General features: G+C 35.0%; 1 protein-coding gene across 2 annotated transcripts in view; it reads right to left on the bottom strand.

Moving 5' to 3' along the window:
* RNF130 (ring finger protein 130) overlaps positions 1-23,999 on the bottom strand; it is a 119,003-nt gene that overhangs the window by 70,884 nt on the left and 24,120 nt on the right. For both annotated transcript variants that reach the window (XM_051979094.1, XM_051979093.1), the window contains exon 2: positions 14,352-14,546. In XM_051979094.1, coding sequence (XP_051835054.1) covers positions 14,352-14,546 — 195 coding nt within the window. The remainder of the gene's footprint in view (positions 1-14,351; positions 14,547-23,999) is intronic.

Below are 23,999 nucleotides of genomic sequence, written 5' to 3'. Positions count from 1 at the left end.
GCAAGGGATAATGTTGTAAAAAAAATTACCCTGGCATGGGTTCTGTCAATAAAAAGTTATTATTAAAAAAAAAAAGAAAAAAAGAAAACAGATCAAAGAAAATAATTTAACAAGCACTGGACTATCTGAAAAATCATGACCAAAAAAGAACTTGGACATCATTTTTCAAGAAATCATGAAAGAAAATGACTACATTTGTTAAACCAGAGGGCAAAGTGAAAATAGGAAAACTAATATTTACTCAGGAAAAGAATTTCCAGAACAAAAACTCTCAACACATCAGAGATAAAATCTAGTGCTCCTAAGTCGGAGAGAATACGTCAATAAGTCAGAAATAAAGAGCTCAAGTAACAGAGAAAGAAAATCATGATCACATGTGATTTAGCAGCTACCACTTTAAGAAAGAGTGTTTGGAATAGAATATTCCAAAAGGAAAAAGACATACAAATTTACAACCAAGAATAATTTACCCAGTAAAACTGAGTATAATCTTACCAGAGAAAAAACAGAACTTTAATGAAATCAAAATCTAAGATTGGAGCTACATAGAAACTTTAAAATATAAAGAAATCAAGAGAAACATAAAACGTTAAATTTAAGTAAGCAATTAGAAGGAACAAAACAAAGATGAAGTATTTATATTCTAGACTGAGGAGGCACAAGTGTCCCCCAAAAACCCTAATGAAATTGAGGTTAGTGAAAGAATTAAATGCTTAAGTGCCAAAGAATCATTTTGATGATCTTAAAAGGAAAAAAGAGAGGGGAAAAGGAATACAATTAACAAGAAAGGGAGGTTAGGTAAGGGAATTTATCTCACATAACTGAGGTATACAAGTAGAAAACTATACAAACAAGGAGGAATACGTAGGAAGAAAGGTGACAGGTGAACTTCACTTTCATCTGAACTGCACAAAGTTGGATTGAAAAATACATAAAACTCAATAGGGCAATAGAAGTGAATATGGAGAGGAAGAAGGGGAAATAAGAGGAAGGGAATATTTAGGGATGACTTAGTAAAAAGCAAAATATACTCTATTCCTTAGGGTGGATTATGAAGAGAGGTTTAAAGGAAAAAAAATGTCTTTGTGATTAAGCTCAGGAGAGGTAAAGAAGAGGGAAGCAAACACAGATTATATTTCTTCTCTTATCTCTCTTTTTATAAAGAGGAGTCAAGGAGCAACAAGTATAAAAAGAAGGGAAAAGTATAAAAGAATAGGATAGAAGGGAAAATATGATGAATAATGACACTGATGCATTGTTGGTGGAACTGTGCTCAAAAAGTTATCAAACTGTACATACCCTTTGAACCAGCAGTGTTTCTACTGGGCTTATATCCCAAAGAGACCTTAAAAAAGGGAAAGAGACCTGTATGTGCAAAAATGTTTGTGGCAGCCCTTTTTATAGTGGCTAGAAACTGGAAATTGAATGGATACCCATCAATTGGAGAATGGGTAAATAAGTTGTGGTATATGAATGTTATGGAATATTATTGTTCTGTTAAGAAATGACCAGAAGAATAATTTCAGAAAGGCTTGGAGAGACTTACATGAACTGATGCTGAATGAAATGAGCAGGACCAGGAGGTCATTATGTACTTCAACAACAATACTATATGATGATCAATTTTGATGGACATGGCTCTCTTCAACAATGAGATGAACTAAATCAGTTCCGTTTGTTCAATAATGAAGAGAACCAGCTACACCCAGTGAAAGAACTATGAGAAGTATGAACTACAACACAGTATTTCTACTTCCTCTGTTTTTGTCCGCTTGCATTTTTGATTTCCTTCTCAAATTATTTTTACCTTATGTCTAAGTCTGATTTTTCTTGTGCAGCAAAATAACTGTGTGGATATGCAAACATATATTGTTTTAAACATATACTTTAACATATTTAACATGTATGGGGTGGTCTACTTGCCATCTAGGGGAGGGAGTGGGGAAGGAGGGAAAAAGTTGGAACAGAAGGGTCAATGATGAAAAATTACCCATGCATATATCTTGTAAATAAAAAGCTATAATAATAATAGAATTTCAAGTTTAGTATTTGATTGGGGTTTTAAAATTTGCTCTTTTTCTAGTTTTTTTAATTGTAAGCCTAATTCATTGATTTTTCTCTTTCTCTATTTTATGCATGTAAGCCTCTAAAGATATAAAATTTCCCCTTGTTACCACCTTGGCTGCATCCCACACATTTTGGTATGACGTCTCATTGTTGTCATTCTCTTGGGTGAAATTATTAATTGTGTCTATGATTTGCTGTTTCACCCAATCATTCTTTAGGATGAAATTATTTAGTTTCAAATTACTTTTTGGTTTATCTTCCCCTGGCTTTTTATTGAATGTAATTTTTATTGCATTGTGATCTGAGAATGATGCATTTACTATTTCTGCTTTTGAATTTGAGGTCTTTATGTCCTAATATATGGTTAATTTTTGGATAGGTTCTGCCTACATATCCACCTCAGCTTTATGGGGGAGTTTACCCCATTCACATTTAATTCTGTATTTCCTGCCATCTTATTATCCTCTAATTATGTTTTCTTTCCTTTCTCCCCTACCCCCCTCTCCAATATTAGTACCACTTGCCTCATGCAAGCCTCCCTCTTTAGAATTCCTCCCTTCCCCTTGAAGTCCCTCCCCTTTTCTCAAACCTTTTCCTCACTATTTCTGTATTCCCTTCTATTTACCTTAACCCTTCCCTTTTCATTTTTCCCCTCCCACTTTTTTTCAATGAGGAGGAAGATATTTCTATGTAAACCAAATATGTCTAATATTCTCTCTTTGAGCCAAATCTGATGAGAGTAAGATTCACATTATGTTCACCCCCCTCCCTTCATTCCCCCGGATATAATAGGTTTCCTTTACCTTTTTGTGAGATATACTTTCCCTCTTTTTACCTCCACTTTTCCCTTTTTCCGGTACAATTTCCTTTCCACCTCTAGTTCCTTTATAACAGTAAAACTAAATTACAGACGTACCCTTTATGTATACCCATAATAGAAATACAGTTCTCAAGAGTTCTTTTTACCTTTTTATGCTTCTCTTGAGTCATATATTTGTATGTTAAACTTTTTGTTTAGCTCTGGTTTTTTCATCAGGAATAAATTGAATTCACCTATTTCAGTGAATGTCATCTTCTTCCCTGGGTTAAGTTATTCTTGGCTGCATATTGTTGGAATCTTTACAAACTGCTAACTCATTAGAGTTGATAGATTATTGATCTGATCTTACAAGAAGATGTTTTGTACTAAGTAGAACTAATTGATACAATGCTTGTGTTTACACCTTTACTGATTTGAATTCACAAGTATGGGAGATTCACAAAATTAACTGTGTAACTTTGTGAATTCACACCTCCCTTGAAGCTCTTAGGGCCAGAGAGCACTTTGGGAGAAAACTCATAATCCCATTCTCTCAGAAGAGCCATATACAAGCCCAGTCAAGAGAATTCAGCTGGATTGGAGGCTGAAGAAGGCAGAGGCAGAAGCAAAGGACTAAGCTGCAAGACTGCAAGAGAGACGCATTCCATTTTCCACTTGGCTGGCTGGGCTGAAGGACTAACCTTTGGATTTGGATACATTCAGAGGGAGCTCTTGGAACTAAGCAGAGAGATAGACCTCTAAGCTAACCCGGCTATATTGGAAGCAATACAAGATGTGAATTTTTATCACCTGGCTGCGTTTTGGGTGATTATATTTACTCTTAACTGAAACTACGGCTGCCTCCAGGAAAACCTCCTTGAGAAATCTGCTCTCTCTCCAGGGAGAACTTATATTTTAAAGAAGAAAAACACCACAGCATACCAAGTCTTTTGCCTTTTGGAATATCAGATTTGAGGCCCTTCGATCCTTTAATGTGGATGCTGCTAGATCCTGAGTGATCCTTATTGTGACTCCTCAGTATTTGAATTGTTTTCTTCTGGCTGCTTATAGTATTTTTTCCTTGGTCTGATAGTTCTGGAATTTAACCACAATATTTCTTCGAGTTTTGATTTGGGGATCTCTTTCAGTAGGTGATCGATGAATTCTTTCAATGTCTATTTTGCCTTCTGTTGCTATAACATCTGGGCAGTTCTCTTTGATAATTTTGCAAAAAATAATGTCTAGGCTCTTTTTTTTTCATCATGATTTTCAGGGAGTCCAATAATCCTTAGATTATCTCTCCTAGAGATAATTTAAAAGAATTATTTTCTTTTTCCAATTCACAAATTCTGTTTTTCAGGGATTTGATTTCTTTATCCTATCTTTTAATGAGTAATTTGACTTATCCTGACCCTCTTGCAAAGCTTTCCTTTCCTTTCCCCATTTTTCTTCTCTCTTTGGAGATCTTTTTTAAAATTTCTTCTATGAGAGCCTTGTGTAATGGGGACCAGAACATATCCACCTTTGGATCTAGAGACAAACTGTTTTTAGTCTCCTCAGGGTTTTGAAACCTGCTCTCATTCTGTATAGAAGCTATTTTTTGCTCATTTTGGAAAAAAACAAAACAAAAACACTATGGTCTGTGTATTGAGGACAGTGGGGTATTTCCGAACTGCCTCTACAGACAACAGGAAGTGGCAGTGAAGGAGGAGTGGGACAGCACTCACTGGCTGTGATAGGACCTGAAATCAGGTCCTGACATCAGCAGCAACAGAAAGGCAGCTACTAAGGCTGTCCTGGGACCAACTACTTCGGCTGTGCCTGGATCACCCTGAATCACTCTGGGTGCTGGGTGAGTGTGACCAGGTCCCAAGAGAGTCTCGCGTTTTGGGGTTATAGTCTTTACCCGCTGCAGTTTTATAGCTTCTCTGTTGATCTACTGGCTTGCTGCCAAGGCAAAATAGCTCACACTGTGATAAAGTTCTCCCTGCAAATTTTCTGCTGCCTGAGACCACTGCTAGGATCCTCTGGTCTGCTCAGGGTGAGCTGTTTGCCATGCTCTCACTGCCAACTTGCCTGAAGTCTGTGCCTGGCCTAACCACATTCCATCCCTGCGCATGAGCAAAACAGACCTTTTCTGGCGAATTTCAAGAATGTCTTTGATTGGTAATGTGTTGTACTCCCAATATTTGTGAGTTCTGACAGTCAAGCATTAATTCCAAAGCTTAATATCGTTAAAATAGATTGAAGGAAAAGGAGAGTTTAGGAAGATATGTGTATCCTCTCCGCCATCTCGGCTCCACTCCCTGTGCTGAATACTTTTTACAAAAACTGGTCAAACATTATGACAAAAAAACAAAAACAAAAATCTCTTACAAATGCAAGAAAACAAGGATGAAAAGGAATGTTCTGTAAAGATTCCCCCTTTCCCCCCAGTTAACTGTTTTCCTCCTAATTTTAAATGCAACCCCTTTATTTGAGCAAAACTTTTAAAATTTTATATAATTAAATTGCTCATTTTATGTTTTCTGATTTCTATCCTGATTGATCATGAATTCTCCTAGTCATAGTTATGAAAGATACCTCATTGCTTTTAAATAAGTCATTACTTTTACAGCTAAGTAATTTAGTTTGGAACTTATCTTGGCATGTGGTGTGAATGATGGTCTACACCCAATTTCTGCCAGATTATTTTCAAGTTTCCCCAGCAGATTTGTTGAAAATTGAGTGTTTATATCAGGAGTTGGCATCTTAATATATTAAACTATGGTACTAAACTAAAACTAAAATTTGTTTTTCTATAAATTATAAATTAGGTCTGTCCCAGTAAGGAGAATTTTATGATTGTTTTCATATAATTTCTTATTTTTCTTGATAGGCTCTCAAAGTCTATTCAATCTGCTTATTTTGAATAAAATTATTTTTGATTAGATAAAATAAATCTAAAATTTATTAAAATTAATAAAAAAAATTAGATAAAATAAAATAAAATTATTTTGAATAGAATTTCTCTTTTAACTCTTCCTGCTAAGATTGGTAAATAATACAAAGAAATGCTAATGATTTAAGTAGTTTTAAAAAATATTCTCTAATTTTGCTGAAGTAGTTTCCATTAATTTTTTTGAGTTCTCTCCGTAAACCATTATGTCATTTTTGCTTTATCCTCTATCTTACTGGAAAAACCTCTAGCCTTTGATCTACCCCACATAATGCTGACTCTTGGTTTCTGATATATTATACCTACCCAGATTAAGGAAAGGTCATTTATTCTTATATTTTCTAATTTTTAGAAAATAGAAATGGATATTGGAAGTTTGTAAAAAAAATTTTTTCATCATATATTGGCATACAAAGTTTTTATTATTGATATAGCCTATTATATCTACAATTTTCCTTATAGTAAACCAACTCTACATGCCAAATATAAATTCAATCTGGTCATAGTGAAAATCTTTTTAATGTGTTATTGACTAAGTTTCTTAGTTGCTTAACTTAGGTTTTGATCTTGGTCCTTTCTCTTTCTCATTCTCCTTGCAGTCCCCAAAGTGGAATTTGCTCTATTCTTTTCTGAGAATTTGAAAGGCCCAATAAAACATTGTTGATTGTGCCTGTAATGGGCCTATTGCAAGGTAGTATTAATTGAAAACATTATTATAAGTAATCTTTCCAAGATGTTGCCTTGGCTTATGATCCTGCTTAGAGCTTCCTGATGTGGCTTTAGTGTGAGCTACTTTGTTGCTAACTCTGGTTTATTCTTTAGTCTTCCTTTTTGTTTCTTTGGGTTTTTTCCTGGAAGAAAAGTATAGAAACATACTTAAGAAAGAAGGTTTTGGGGTCAGTAGAGAGGTAAAGTACATACAGCTGGGGAAATAATGGTGGAGACAAATCTGTTTTGATTGACTCGAGTTAAATTTTGGATGTCCTGAGATGATATGGGTATTGTTTCTCCCGATTTCTGTTTTCTTTCCCTCTGAGCAGGAGGGAATGCTAATATTATTAATCCTAAACAGCAAATTCCAATTTGAGTCTTTCTGGCAATTCCACTGTCTACATAAATGAAAATAGTTTACAGTGCTACTGGGACCAGAATGAAAAAAATTCCTAATGATTCTGCCACTGCAATTAATATTCACTTAAACACCTTAGGGACTTATCTTTGTAACTTGCATGCTCTGATAAAATAATCCAATGTATTGGGCAACAAATGGAGCCTGAGCAATAAACAAATTCTCAATTCTGGCAGGTTTTTAAAAGCTTCTCATGACTCTAGCAAAGCTATCAGGATGGGTCATTAACTACAAAGGGAATGGGGATTTCTTCCAATTCCCTTGACTTGAGACAAAAGATGTGAAATTACTACACTGATTACTTAATAACAATTGCAGTACTTATTATTTCAAATGAGTTTTGTCCCTTTTAAGAGAATATTCCTAGGAGAACTGATTGAATAATGCTGCCAAGGCTTAAATAAGTTTTAACACTCCCTTGAGGACATAGGGATATGTAGATAGTGTGTTAGATTTGGAATCAGAAAGACCCAAGTTTTAGTACCATCTCAGACATTTACTAACTACAATAAGTGAGTGAATCAATGTCTCTTGAGTATCATTTCCTAATCTGTAAAGTGGGGATAATAATAGCACTTACCTCATATGACTATTGTGTCAAATGAGATGAGATATGTAAAAGACGTTATAAACCAAGAATTAGCTATTTTTAACTACCTGGAAAACCTGCTGCTTTTGAATTCAATCCTGGAGAATCTTCAATTTTTTTAAAGTCAAAATGTATTTTTAGCCAAGTCTGAAGAATATGCTGGGAGATCAATAGGGATTTTTTGGGGTTGCACTGAAGAAAAAATGTGACCATAAATTAATAGAAATGATTTTCTCCTGTAGAAATTTTCATACATGAATTCCAAAAACATTTTTGGGAATGGCAGCAACATACTTAGCAATTTGTTGTTCAGTTGTGTGTGACTCTTCATGACCCCATTTAGGGTTTTCTTGGCAGAGATAATGGAGTAGTTTGACATTTCCTTCCCCAGTTCACTTTTAAAATGAGGAAACAGAGGCCAAAGAGTTAAATAACTTGCCCAGAATCACATAGCTAGTAAATGTCTGAGGCCAGATTTGAACTTAGATTTTCCTGCCACTTAGCTGCCCATACTTTGCTGGTAATATTCCCACAAGATGAGGTTCAGAACAGGACATTATATAACATGAATTTGTAAAGATATTGAGTTCACAATTGCCTTTAAAGCCTCATTCATAAATAGATCCCAAATATCTTTGGGAGTTTAACCAACAATAATAAATGAAGTGTTACTTCCTGTATGAGCAAAGATTTACCTCCCCCCTGTTTTTTAAGGCTCAAAGGGAATATTTGAAAGGGAAAGTTACATCAGCTAATATGATATTTTTAATATGACATTTTTTTTCCTGTAGGAGTAGACAAAGCATTAAGGCTGATTTATGTCACATATTTTTTAAAATCCCCAATACTCTGAATCTATCAGAGGTAACAATCAATTTGAACTAAAGTTTTGGATTTAGCTTTTATCCAGGCCACCTAAACATCTCTAATCAAATCCGCTCTGATTGCTATCACCTCCAATTCCTTTCCACAAGAGAACTGTAAGCAGAATGCCCTGGTCAGATCTGGCCTTATCTTACTAGGTTTTAGGCCTCCATAGCTCTCTCGGGATATTCAAGTCAATACACTTCATGTATTTCCCTAAATCCTTCCATTTCATATTGTACCATTTCCCTACCCCAATCTTAAATTTCCCTTTACATACTGTTTCCCTTCATTAGGACATAGGTTTTCGAGGACAAAGACTCTCTAACTTGCTTTTATTTGTATCTACCATTCATATTACATTTTTTGGCATATAAATAACAATGTATTAAACACTCTCTCCCTCCCTGCTCTCTTTCCCCCCTTCTTTTCCCCTCTTCCCCATCTCCTTTCTTCTCTCTCCTCCCACCCTTATAAAATTTAATGTTCTAAGATATAGCCCATAATTCTGGATTACTATTAAGATTCTGTTATTGAACAAATTAGCAATCTTCACTTTCACATTACTTACAAATGTGACAAAATGGAGCATCTATAGCAGATTCTCTATCTGGGGAACTTGGTAAGGAAGTTGATTTAATCTCTTGAATGAGTCAAAAGGATATTAAGAGGAACTAATGTACTGGGATACGAGCATATAGAATTAGAAATGATATTACTGTGGAATACACATATTTTATTGCATGTTTCTCTGAATGATATATTTTCTTTTCTTTTTAAATAAATGAAGAAAATACTTACAGACTCTACAGGACTAATTTGTAGAAAGAATTGTAAAATGAAAATTTTAGCAAACATTTTGCCAGAATTTCTGCCAAACAGAAGAAGTTTGCACAATCTCAATCTAAGGAAAAAACCCTTTTGAGAAAAGCATATATTACTTTCAACTCTCAAAGAGACAGAACAAAATGTTACCTTTTAGTTTCCCCTTTGCCTTCCCCACAAGAAGACATTAAAAATAATTTATTCTACTAAGCTAAGGTAACATAAAAAACCACGGAATGAGTTGCCTTCCTGTCAATGACGTCACTAATATTGTCGGGAAAGATGTCCTTTACTCAACCAAAGAACATTAAAAAGAAGGAAGAGAATCTAGCTTTTAAATCACTGTTAACGAGAGAGAGCTATGACAAAAATGTGAAATTTTTTTGTAAGAAATGTATGCTTTTAAAATGTAAAGTAGTAAATTATTTTAATGTTAATTTTATTTATTTTCAAACTGAAAAGCAACCGACTGACTACAAGAGTGAACAGTTTTTTTCAGTTCATATACTGATGGAATATAAAATATACACCTGCATTTTGGGGTCTTATTCTTTTTGTTTTCTGGTAGTATCCTATAACATTTTGATAACCTCAAGGTAGCACCTGTAATGCTATCCCTGTATGGATTTCTAGGCTGAGGAATATGTTTTGAGGCAACTGAAGTTTCTCTAATTCTAAATTAAATCCTTGAGTTGTTCTCAAAAGCCTCAAATGATACCAAATACTATTTTCTATGCAATCTATTTGCAATAAGCCAATGCCGTTCTCAATAAGGTAATATGAAGATCCATTTTGGGGCAAATCAATACAGATCTGCTTGTTGTGTTCTTTAAAAATTCTTCATAGTAAGGAATAAATTTCAATGGAAAAACCAATGTGATGATCTATGAATTCATTATCCAATGCAACTTTAGGAATATAAAGTTGTTTCTTATTCTAAAGGTTCCTCTCTTTTGTAAACTTAATTGATTCACTAAAGTTGAAGTGGTTTTTAACATTGTCTGGGAATTCACATTTCAAATAGTTGTTTTCAAGGTATTCATCAAAGCAGTTTGATCATCCACTTTCATAATTTGAATTATTTCCTCAGTCACTGGATACCTTTAAGTAATGATCAGAGGAATAACTCTCTTATTGGGGATATTGTAGCTAGGATTATACGACCTTTTTGTTTTCTTCCAACTCATATTCTGACTCACTATCAAACGTGGTCATCTTTTTATTTATAATAATAGCTTTTTATTTTACAAAAACATACACATGTGTTTCAAATTTTTCTCCCTCCCCCCACTTTAGACAAATGTAATCCAAATAGTTTAAAGTGTGCAGTTCTTCTAAATGTTTTGCCACACCACTTGAGAAAAATAAGATCAAAAGAAAAAAAAAAAAAGCAAGCAAATAATAACAACAAAAATGAAATTACTATACATTTATCCACATTCAGTCTTCATAATTCTCTCTCTGGATGCAGATAGCTCTTTCCATCCCAAGATTGTTGGAATTTCCTTGAATCACTTCATTGTTGAAAAGAGCCAAGTCCATCACAATTGATCATCATATAATATTATTGATAATACTACGTACAATGTTCTCTTGATTCTACCTTACTCTACTTAGCATCAGTTCATGTAAGTCTTTCCTGACTTCTGAAATCAGTTCTTATAGACAATAACAATCCACTAAATTCATAACTTATCCAGCCATTTCTTAACAAATGAGCATCCACTCAGTTTCCAGTTCCTTGACACAACAAAAAGCTAATTACTACAAACATTTTTTCACATATGGATCCTTTCCCCTTTTTTTATGATCTTTTTGGGATACAGTCCTAATAGAGAAACTACTGAATAAAAGGGTAAACACAGTTTTGATAGCCCTTTGGGCATAGTTCTAATTGTTCTCCAGAATGGCTGGATTAATTTTCCCATATCTCTTCCAACATTTATCATTAACTTTTTCTCTTATCTTAGCCATTCTGAGAAGTGAAGTGGTACCTCTGAAGTGTTTTAATTTGAATTTCTTTAATCAATAGTGATTTAGAGCATTTTTTCATATAAAGAGTTTGAATTTCTTCATCTGACAATTGTCTGTTCATATCCTTTGACTATTTATCAATTGGGGAATTACTTTTATGCTTACAACTTTGAATCAATTCCTTATATATTTTTAAAATGAGGCCTTTTCAGAAACACTGGATGTAAAATTTTTCCCTAGTTTTCTGTTTCCTTTCTAATCTTGGCTGCACTTGTTTTGTTTCTACAAAACCTTTTTAATTTAATATGATCAAAATCATCCATTTTGCATTTTATAATGTTCTCTAGTTCTTCTTTGGCCATAAATTTCTCCCTTCTCCACAGATCTAAGAGATAGACTCTCCCTTGTTCTCCTAATTTGCTTATAATATCACCCTTTATGTTTAAATCATGAACCCATTTTGTTTCTGCCATGTAATTTTCCAGTTTTCCAGCAATTTTTGTCAAATAGTGAGTTCTTAACTCAAAAGCTAGAATCTTTGGGTTTTTCAAACACTAGATTATTAGTCATCAAGTATTGTATCTTATGAACTTCATCTACTGATCCACTACTCTATTTCTTAACTAGTACCAAATGATTTTGATGACTGCTGCTTTGTAATATAGTTTTACATCTGGCACAGTTATACTACTTTCCAAACATTGCTACTTTTAAAGACCCAGCTTAAGCTCTACCTCCTTAATGAAGTCTTCTTTGATAATATCAATGCAGAAGAGTCAAACCCATGGCCCATAAAACTCCTGCGTGTGGCCCATGCCACATTAAAATACTTAATAAAATAAAAACAAAATAAAATATATAGTCTGCAGAGATCCTGACACTATTGTTGTAAGGTCCAGCTTCTTCTTTTTCTTCTTCTTTTTTTTAAATAGCTTTTTATTTACAAGTAATATGTACAGCTAATTTTACAGCACTGACAATTGCCAAACCTTTTATCCCAATTTTTCCCCTCCTTCCCCTCACTCCCTCCCCCAGATGGCAGGATGAAGGTCCAGCTTCTTAAACTGTGGTTAGCCACTCAATATGAGGCCTCATAACTGAATGTGGGGGTCATGAAATTATGATTTATGATCAGTGTTTGATTTGTATATATATCTATATATGTAGAATCATGTAAAAATTTCTCGAGAGAAAAGGGGTCATGAGTAAAAAAAGTTTAAGAAGTCCTGCTCAAGGTAGTATTCAAGCTTTAGGATTCTGTACTTATCAAAATCACAAGACAGCAGTGTCATAAAAACCTAGAGAAAATACAAGTTATTAAGGAGAAGAGAGTGAATGATGAATAGTGTCATTGGTTGCATATGAAGGATGAGTCCAGCTAGACACAATGATCAAGGGAGTTTTCATTCACTCACTCACCAACCGGACAACTCAGCTGGGTACATAAATGTTAGTTTTAATGTTTTGTGGAAATCTGGATCTTGAGGTTTTCTGTTCCTGGTATGGAGAGGATTAGCAGCTGGGTAGATGGCTAAATGGCAGCACAGGATAGGTCCTGACACTCTGGTGGATGGCTAAGAGGGATATGAAGCATGGTCTGGCACTAAAAACTTTTTAAAATAAAAAAAAGTGCAGAAAAAGGAAATGAAGGGAAGAAGGAAGACAAAATAGCTGGCTATAAATAATGATCATAAGGATCTTGCTGGCAATACCCAAAGGAATTAATTTTAATGGTTAAGACAATATGCAAAACTGTTATCTCTCAGTATTAAAAAAACTAACATTAGTCATCCAAATAATTTATATACTAATAATAAAAATGAGGCAATATGTTGTTTATTAACAAGAATCTAAAGAATGAATTGTTTTTAATTTATATAGGGGGCTTCATTACTGCTGCTCTCCCTCTAGTCTCCAAAATAAATATATAAGTACATAAGAAACAACCAAGATTTCCTGACTTTATTTTCTATCTTATCTTAATTCATGCCTTGAACAGTTCATCTGTTACTTTCTCATGAACAAAATTATGGTTCATGTCACAGAAAAAACGTGAGGCTCTTCATCTTTATTTTTCTTTCAATACTTTCAGGAATATAGTTATATTACTAAAATGAAGCAGGCATATCTAACCACAGTTTTTTTAATCAATGATCTCAAAGCAATGTAATAACTAAGGTGAAGAACAATTTTGAGTCAAACTTTTACACAAAAAATGCCACTTGTAAATTTAAAGAGGATTAAAGATGTGAAGGATGGTATAATTTGGAATTAAAGCAGAAGGACACATTTTTTTGTGATCATCATCAATAACCTAAACAAGGCATTAAGATGAGACCATTTGATAAAAACAAATCTAAAGCATCAATATTTATGGTCTATCAAATAATAGCCTAGACACCTGAATATCTGATTAAAGTCCATTCCTTTAATGTTAGTAACTTTCTAGTTTAAGATTTCTCTAAAGGTAATACTGAATTTTGTGGTGAATTATCAGCCATCTGAGTATTAGGTCTGGAAGCAAAAGATCAAAGTTCAAATCCTGTATTTGCTGTGTGACTACAGACAAGTCACTTAACTATTTGTACTTTAGTTTTCTCAACTGTAAAATAAGACTCAGACTAAATGATGCCTAGGCTCTTCTAACTTTAAATTTTATAAAACTGCAAGTGTGAGATAAGAACATCATCAAAAGTCAGTTTTAATGCTGATTCTGGTTTAAAAAACAAACAAACAAACAAAAAACACCCTTTCCTCCATATTGGCAGCCCATTAAATCCAGGAATCACTCACTTAAGTATCCTGGGCAAAAGATTCTATAACAGGTAAATTAAGCAACACAGACTATATGGAAAGACCCCAACCCACCCAAAAATTTAAAATTTAAACACCTAAAAATTTATAACATTTCCAGTTTTTAGGATCTAAATAAAGGAGGAAAGCACGTTACTCAGTGTCCAAATAAAAATTACAACTAAACATACATTTATAAATGAAGGATTATGTTCAAGTTCACAAATGCTGTATCTTCAACAGGGTATGGTAAGGTGCCCAGGATCACACAGCTAGGCATATTACTTACCTAGAATGGTAAGGGAGAAAGATTTGGGGAAGAAGGAAAGAGAAAAAACCATTTTTAAAGGAAAAACACTTCATTTGTATTTACCTTGATGAGTCATTGTGACTGTCTCTTCATTAGATTTATTGTTATAGATGACTACAGCAATAGCATTGTGGAAAGCTGCCCGTGATATTTTCTCTTTAAATGTACAATTTCCTCTCTGCAGCAAAGCAATCCATTGTTTGATGTCAGGTGGGACATGGAAACGTGTTTGAGGATCACAGCCCAGATGATCTGCAACTTAAAAAAAAAAAAAAAAACAAACACCAAAAACATATTTCAAAGTTTCAGTCAAAGTTTAAAAACAAAATGAAATGAGTCATTTTCTGGCCAAAGTGACTACTCGTTATTACAACTTTTTGAAAAGCTTCTGTGTATTATATGCACCAAAAATTAGTTTTCTTGCTTTTAAAACATTCTTAGATTTTTAAAAAATGTAATATTCAAAGACCTCATATGCCACCAGAATGGTGAATCTGAGCTTGAGGAATTTTGCTCACTGACATTCTCAACTTATCCAAGTGATGATTCAGAATCACACTGGAAAACACACACATAGATGGGTATCAACAAGCAATTCACTTATACTTAAAAATATAATTTTTTTCTTTTGATTTCTTTTATTATTAGTTATATATATATATGTATTCCCTAAGAGATGTGTTCAAAGAAGTAAAATATAATTTTTATGAAAAGTTAGGCACATGACTAAATTTATAAACTTTTAATATGTAATAAATTTGTCTGTCTTAAAAATAACCATTTATTTCTTTCTCTAAATTTTTTTCATCTATCACAGGGAGAGAAGGAAAAATCTTTGACATTAATGAATAATGATGATAATTAAGCTCAGGTCCTTTCAAATTCTTTGCATAATACAATATGGTCAAAGTTATCCAAGGCAGTGTATGAAAGTTTTAAAATAGCAAAACTATCTTTGCAATAAAAGGCAATACAGTGAAAAATGAATTATTCAGCATTGCCTACAGTTTAGGATTCATCTTTTGGAATGAAAGGTCTTGATGCCAAAGTAAGTCTCTTTATAACCCTTTTCTTGCCAAGAAGACAATGTTTTTCTTCCAGAAATTTAATCTATATTAATATTATTTTAGTTAACTTATAGTTTACTTGGGTTTTTAAAAATTATGCTTGGATAGATTCTTTTTTTTTTTTTTTTTTTTGGCTGAGACAATTGAGATTAAGTGACTTGCCCAGGATCACACAGTTAGGAAGTGTTAAGTGTCTGAGATCACATTTGAACTCAGATTCTCCTGACTTCAGGGCTAGTGCTTTATCCAGTGTGCCACCTAGCTGCCCCTCTTGGATGGATTTTTAATTTCATTATTGTTAAACACTGATTTTGATCCCAACCCTTTCCATATCTTCTCATCTACGACTTTTCATAAACAGTTTACGGAGGACCCACCCAACATTCTTGGGTCATTCTTTTACAAATTATTTACAAATTTGTACAAATTTTGTACAAATAATTACAAATTATTTTAATCATGGAGTATCAGGCTGTTCTATTGTCTGTCATCACAACACAACTTACTGTGGGACCACAGACAAGTAGTTTTTAGAAAAAGAGGCCTCTTTTCTAAAAGAAATCTTTTTTCTAAAAAATTAAAAAACATCTTTGAAATGTCTTTTATACCACTCTGATTCAGACAGAGTTATTGCATGCCTACTCTATCACTTTAGGTGATAGGCATACAAACATCTTAGAGTAGTCTTTGCCTTAAAGGAATTTACATGATTAGAAGTAGGGAGGGGAAAAAGGCAATATAGCAGAAGGGACAGAACAATGAACTTGCTCGAGTTATTATCTGTGATCACAGAAAAATAAATCATTTAATCTCTCAATCTCAGTTTCTTCCTTCAGTGGGAATAATTTTAGCAGTTACCTTATAGCGTTGTTGTAAGGCTCAAATGTAAAGTACTTTCTAAGTGTTAAAAAACGATTTACAAATGTCAGTTATATTTAACCATACCAGAAAACTGGCTATATGGTAATGAATTCTTTGCACATGGTAATCCATGAAACAACTAAATTATTATTATTAAGAACTTAATATAGTGAAATATTACAAAAAAGAAAAGGCTATATAGAATGCTATGAGAAATATGAAGGATAAACTTTATTATCAAGAGAGGATGGCCAGATAATGTGCTATGGAAGAGGTAGCAGCTAAAGAAAGGCATGTTAAAATTGTATCTTGTTCTGGTTCTCCTGACTACCACCCCCAAACCCTAGTTAATACAATAAGTGGGTCTATAACAATAGTAGGAAATAAGAATAACAAAGGGGAACACGGAAGTCAGTAACAAATTGTCTCATAAATTAAGAGAACCTAGAAGCCATTTTCAACTGCCTCATAAATTAGCTGAAGCCACATCCTGAGACTACATGCTAAAACAGAAGTCAGCTAGGCCCCTACATAACAAATTCTGCAAATTTTCCTCAGTCTGCAAGTTACAGATAAGCTCTAGAAATGTGCTGTAAAACCAGCAAAACTTTATGTAAACAAGGGAACTCTAAGATAGTTTAGATAATTTTGAGAGGATATGAATATATTAATGAATTAAACCTAATATAGCATGGATAAGTGTTTTCCCTCCCTTACCATCAACATTCTTTAAAATTGGGACTCTAAACTCATGCCTCTCTACCCCCTAGCACCCTTCCTTCTGCCATGGTCCATGCAGTCCAAGTACTTTCAACTTTTATCCATGGTTCCCTAAGTGATTCTCTCTGACTCTCTCTCTCCTGTTCTCTTTTCCCTCTAGCCCACATTTCTCTTTATCACTCCATCCTCCATCCCTCACCTCATGCTTTTGGCCTCTATATTCTCTAAGACCTATTAACCTATTATTGATGAATTATTTCCCTGCTTGCTGCCATCACAATCTTTCCTGGTGAGTATCCAAAGTTTGTTTACCCAAAACCAAAGATATTCCTTTGCCGTTACCTTCATATATATAGCCACCCCTATTGTGGACAAGCATGGGACTGTAAATCTATTGTTAGGAAACAAGGATGACAGAGAATCTTGTGCACTTCCCAAGGAGGAACCCTTTCATTGTTGGACTGTATTAAGGCAATCATTCAAAAAGAAAGAATTCTATTAAGTAGAAATGTGGAAGAAGTGTTTCAGGCAATGAGGAATCAGGTGACCCATGCAAAGATTAGAGAAGTGCAAGATTAGATTGGGGAACCATTAGCTGTCAAGTATGGCTAGAATGCATATGTGAAGAAAAGCACCAGGAAATGTGACTAGAACAAGACTGTGGGCAGCCTTAAGTGCCAGAATAGAGTGTATTTTTACCTATTAGGTAAACCAATGACTCTCAGAGTGACCCAGGAAGACTCCAAGACATTTACAAGGAATCTGTGTGGCAAAAACTATTTCTATAATATTAAAACACTTAAATTTCTAATATAGCAAATATCAGTAGATTTAAGCCACATAAACAAAAGTGCTTTGGAGAGCCCTCAATTTTTAGGAGTATAAAGGTTTCCTGAGATCAAAATTTTAGAACTATTGATCTAAGTAATAGATATCAATATTTGTTTGACCTGGTCAGTCCTACATATTAAGGCAGATAAGAGGCAGAATCTAATGGCAAAAAGATGTATTACTAAGAAATTGTCTACAGGAAAGTCAAGTCAACAAGCATGTTTTAATATATTCTATTTGCCGGGAACTATACTAAGCACTAGGAATATAAAGACCAAAAAACCCCAAAATAAGCAAACCCCAAAACAAAAACCAATCTATAAAAATGATGGTGATGGTGGTAAGTGTAAGGTGTAAGAAGCCTAGAATTGCAGGGGGCAAGTAATTAAAGGTTCTGAATGCCAAACAGAGGATTTTATATTTGATTCTGGAAGTAACGGAGAAACATGGGAGTTTGTTGAATAGGAAGGTAAAAGGGTTGGATCTATGCTTTAGGAAGATCAATTTCACAGCTGAGTGAAGTATGGATGTACTGTAGAGAGGGGAGAATTGGGGTGCGAAGACCAATTAAAAGGCTACTGTTACAGTCTAGGAATGTGGGAATGAGTCTATAGCAGAATGGAAGCAGTGTTAAAGGAGAGAAGGTAGCATATATGAGTTGTTACCAAGGTAGAATTGATGGGACTTGGCAAATCATTTGTTATGGGAGGTAAAGAGAATGAGGAATCAGGGATGTTCCTAGTCTAGGATCTTGTATGACTGGGAAGATGATAGTACCCTTAATAGTAAAGTTAGAAAAAAGGGAGTGTTTTAGGGAAAAAATAAGTTCAGTTTGGGACATAATGAATTTGAGAAATCCAGTGGGCACTTGGAGATGTGTACTTGGAGGAGATTGGGACTGGATAAACAGATCCGAGAATCATCTACATATTACAGGGGTCCTCAAACTACGGCCTGCAGTACAGACGCGGCAGCTGAGGACGTTTATCCCCCTCATCCAGGGCTATGAAGTTTCTTTATTTAAAGGCCCACAAAACAAAATTTTTGTTTTTACTATAGTCTGGCCCTCCAACAATCTGAGGGACAGTGAACAGGCCCCCTATTTAAAAAGTTTGAGGACCCCTGGATAAGACAATCTAGAAAGGCTGATGAGATCACCAAGTGAAACTGTAGATATAAAAATGAGGAGAAAAGAGAAGAAACCCAGGATAGTGCTCAGGTAGCACAATGATTAACAAGAAAGCCTAGACGAAAATCTGGCAAAGAAACAGGAGAAACATGAGAGAGCAGTGTCTTAAAAAAAGCCTAGAGAAAACAGAGATATCAAGGAGAAGAGACCAATTGATGAACAATGTCATTAGATTCAGGAAGGTCAAGAAATAAGATCACTGAGAAAAGGCCACTAGATTTGATTATTAAGTAATCACCAGCATCTTTGAGAAAGAGCTGTTTTCAAATGAAAAATGAAGCTAGAAACTAAATTGCAGATACTTAAGAGTGAGAGAAAAAGAAGTAGATGGCTTTCTAAAGAAATTTAGCCATAATGACAGAAAAAGATAATGGTGAATATTGGAGGAGATGTGGGAAAACTGGGACACATGCATTGTTGGTGGAATTGTGAGTGGATCCTGCCATTCTGGAGAGCAATTTGGAACTATGCTCAAAAAGTTATCAAACTGTGCATATCCTTTGATCCAGCAGTGTTACTACTGGGCTTATATCCCAAAGAAATCTTAAAGAAGGGAAAGGGACCTGAATGTGTAAAAGTGTAAAAATGTTTGTGGCAGCCCTGTTTGTAGTGGCTAGAAAATGGAAACTGAGTGGATGCCCATCAATTGGAGAATGGTGGAATAAATTGTGATATATGAATGTTATGGATTATTATTATTCTGTAAGAAATAACCAACAGGATGATTTCAGAAAGGCCCGGAGAGACTTACATGAACTGATGCTGAGTGAAAAGAGCAGGATCAGGAGATGATTATATACTTCAACAACAATACCATATGATGATCAATTCTAATGGACGTGGCTCTCTTCAACAATGAGATGAACCAAATCAGTTCCATTTGTTCAATAATGAATAGAACCAGCTACACCCAGCGAAGGAACTTTGGAAAATGAGTGTGAACCAGCATTTCCAATCCCTCTGTTTTTGTCCACTTGCATTTTTGATTTCCTTCACAGGTTAATTGTACATTATTTCAAAGTCCGATTTTTCTTGTGCAACAAAATAACTGTATGAATATGTATACATATATTGTATTTAACATATACTTTAACATATTTAACATGTATTGGTCTACTTGCCATCTGGGAGAGGGGGTGGGAGGAAGGAGGGGAAAAATTGGAACAAAAGGTTTTCCAATTGTCAATGCTGAAAAATTACCCATGCATATATCTTGTAAATATAAAAAAAAGAAATTAAAAAGAAAAAAGAAATTTAGCCATAAAGAGAGAAGTATGGGATGCTAGCTACCAGGAATGGACAAAGCAAGTGAGAGTTTTTGAGGATGTGAGAACACATGGGCATATTTATAGGAAGGAGGAAAGTGGCCGGTAAAACAGGGAGATAGTTATATTAGTGAAAGAGTACTGAAGATAAAGAAAGGGAAGAAAGCTGTTAGAGAAGATGGGATAGAATGAGGTCATGTGCATGTAGAGTTTCTAAGAAGAGTCACTTCTTCATGTGAGATAAAGATAGAGGAAGAGATTGTAGCTGAAGGCATCTGAGTTTTTTGTTCAGAGAATGGAAGAAAAAGGAACCTTGGTGGGGGCAGCTAGGTGGTGCAGTGGACAGAACACCACTCCTGAAGTCAGGAGGACCTGAGTTCAAATCTGACCTCAGACACTTAACACTTCCTAGCAATGTGACCCTGGGCAAGTCACTTAACCCTAATTGCCTCAGCAAAAAAAAGAAAGAAAGAAAGAAACCTTGGTGAATGTTCTCAATTTTTTTAGTGAAATGAGATTTTTGAGGAGGGATGAAGAGCCACTTCAGGAGGGATAATTTTATAGTACTAAGAGCCTAGTTGAGACTATATCACATAATTTATAGTGAACCTGGTCAGTATAGTATTGTGATTTTCTCCAACTACATACAGCAACCGATGAATAGTAACAAAGATGGTAGGAGTAATCCTAGACTATGATTTGGCAGAGAAAGATTACTGAGGGGATAAGAAGGCCCCACTTAGGAGTATGGTTCAACTGGTTCACCAGGTAGCCAAGATCAGGAAGAAAGGAGAGTGTACCTAATACAGGAGTGAGAAAGAAGTGAGGGGATAGAGGCCCGGGAGAGGTCAATCAACAAGGTCAGAGATTTGCAAGGCAGAGGCAGAAGTGGAATGATGCAGATAAAGACCAGATATAGACATGTATCTGATCAAAGACATTTCAAAACTCATAAACATGCAAATAGGACACCTCTAGGTCGTGATATAGTCAAGAATATGGCCATCTCTGTCTGGAACTAAGGTGGAATAAAGGGGTAAGTCATAGAAAATATATAAATTAAAGAAGGCTTGAATTAGGATAGAAGCAATGTAAATAGACTAGATAGTTAGGTAGAGACTCAATCAAAAAATAATGGTATTTCCATGAACCACTGAGGCTCAGTTGAGATTACTAGGGGCTAGGAGTGAAGCCAAGATGGCAGAATGAGAAATAGCACTTTTTCCTTAACTTCTTCACAAGTTCCTCCATAATAACCTAAAAGATGTGCTAAACCAAATTTGAATTGGGAAAGCCAAGAAAAAGTCACACTGAGTCATTCTTCTAACCCAAGGCAGCTTAGCAAGACAGATAGGTCAAGGATCTGGATAGGAGCATAGAACAGCAGTATAGCAGAAGGTTGGAAGCAGCAGCAAGAATAGACCAGAACCTAGGGATGGTAGAGTGTTGTGGCCGTCTTTTAAGAGGTCATGGCATATGACCCCTTTGATCTCAGAGGGGAGATGAATGGGTATGGAAAGAGTATGAAAAGAGCTCCAGTTTATTATCCTGGCCAGCCTTGTTGATAAACATTTTTATAAGCATGATCAGCATGTGGACAGTAGACAATCTCCAATCACCATTCAGAGAAGCAGCTAGTGGGCTTTGTGTATGCATGTTATCTGCCAATGGGGAGGAGAGCCAATCCAGCAATTCAGCAGCTTGCTCACAGGTGGGAGGCCCTGTTCAGGCATCCCTGTTCATGTAGCCACTGGTTGTGACACAGAGCTTATGCTCATTTCCACGATCACAAATCATTGCTCCTTGCTCAACAAGGGCATTTCTGCAATGTGCCAAAAATCTTATTGTGCACCAAAGGTCGAGGTGACCTGGGTACTCCCTCTTAGCAGGGGAAATCAGAATTTCAGTCATCTTGAATCTGCAGAACATCCCAAAGGGCCAATTATGTATGATTAAGTTCAGCAGTGATCTAGGGAATTCAACCATACACAAGCCAAAAGACCCCCCAATCTGGATCTGGAGTTTGCAAATTATAGACCAGGAGAATAGTGAACAGATCTTTCCGCGTATCATACCACTTTGAAAGCATCAAAAACTTACAGACCTTGAGACTGAGTTGTAAAAGTAGCAAAGGGAATTTTAAAAAGCTAAGGCCAGAAATCTCTTAACCAAGGACAGCAGAGTTCATCACAATTTAGTTTAAAGTCAACAAAAAGATTGGAAAAATAAGCAAATAAACAAAAAGAACCTGACCATGAAAGACTAGAATGGTGACAGAGAAGTAGCACATACAAACACAGAAGAAATGACTTAAAGATATCTATATGCAAAGCCTCAGAGAAGAAAGCAGATTGGTCACAGAACAATAAGAATTCCTAGGAGAGTTTAAAAGATTTTTTTAAAAGAGCAAAATAAATTTTTAACAAAGAGTAACAAATAAATTGGGAAAAGAAACGAAAGCTATGCAAGAATATTATGAAAAGAGAATTAAGAAGTTAGTAAAAATGCTGTAGAAATTAATTCCTTAAAAATCAGAATTGGATAAATGAAAAAAAAAAAAACAGGCACAAAATCTCACTAAAGAAAATATATACATTTTCTTGATCTGGTAATTTGTTGTTATATATTTTAAATCTTCCCTGATATTCTGCTGGGCACATGACAATGTTCTCTTTTGTTTTGTATTGCTTTTTTTTTTTTTTTTTAAATAAAAGAAAAAAAGATATTAGTTCACTTTGCTCTAAGTTCAGCACTTTTTATAATAGCACTAGGCAACTGTCTTAATATGATTATTCATATTCATATATACATATAGACATATCTTTTCCTGCTGACTTTGCTTTAATTCTGCTCCTTAACCTGCTTTAGTATTACTTAACCTCCTCCTACCTATGGATTCCTCCCTTTACCTTCTTTCCCCCTCCTTTATAATTGAGTTTAATTGTCTTTGCTATTCTAAGAGAAAATGAAGAGACATTTGTGACCCCTACTCTTTCATCCCTTTGTGGCCCTTCTAATAGGCTCATAATAAGCTCAGCCTCCTGTGAGCCGGAGGAGAGTAAAGGGGAATATCATGGAAAACTTCCTGCCTGTATGCTCCAAGAGGTGGATGGGGCATGGAGTGAGGGATAGTCACTCTGTAATCTGAGAGATTCCTGGTGAGGCCCCAAGGCACATTCCTTGAGTGTCCACTCACTGTTCATAGGCTGATCCATTTTAGATCTAGGCAAGACAAGTTTTCATACCCATTCCTATGACTTACATATGGAATTCACCATATGTTTAGTAGGAAGTATAATTTTTTTTTTTTGGGTAAAAACAAGTATCTTCCCCATACTCTTCTAAAATCACTCTTAAAACAAGTATATTTTAAGTTATACTAATAGTACTTGGTCTTCAATATATTTTTTGACTGTCCAGTAGTAAAAGGAAGAAAAATTTCAGAATTTGGTGGAAGTAACTCTTGCAAAAATAACTCTTACAGAGGCTTGAGTTCCTTAACCTTCTTTTTACACTCTTTGCTTCATCATCTACCCATCCCTTTCCTTGTTGGAGTTCTTGTTCTTCTTTAAAATATTATAAAAGTTCTCTCTGGGTGCCTTCCCTGGAATCAGGATTTTGTCGGTCCCTGTTCGGGCGCCAAAATGTGGTGAGCTTTTTCTTCTCAAAACATAGCCAGTTGATCAAAGTTCAGATCTTTTATTATCTCCAATATAGCCCCGTTAGCTTAGAGGTCTATCTCTTTGCTTGGTTCCAAGAGCTCCCTCCGAATGTCGCC

Source organism: Antechinus flavipes, chromosome 2, assembly GCF_016432865.1.
Source record: "Antechinus flavipes isolate AdamAnt ecotype Samford, QLD, Australia chromosome 2, AdamAnt_v2, whole genome shotgun sequence".
Classification (NCBI taxonomy): Eukaryota; Metazoa; Chordata; class Mammalia; order Dasyuromorphia; family Dasyuridae; genus Antechinus; species Antechinus flavipes.
Note: the sequence above shows the minus strand (reverse complement) of the source record. Positions and strands in the feature narration are given on the sequence as shown.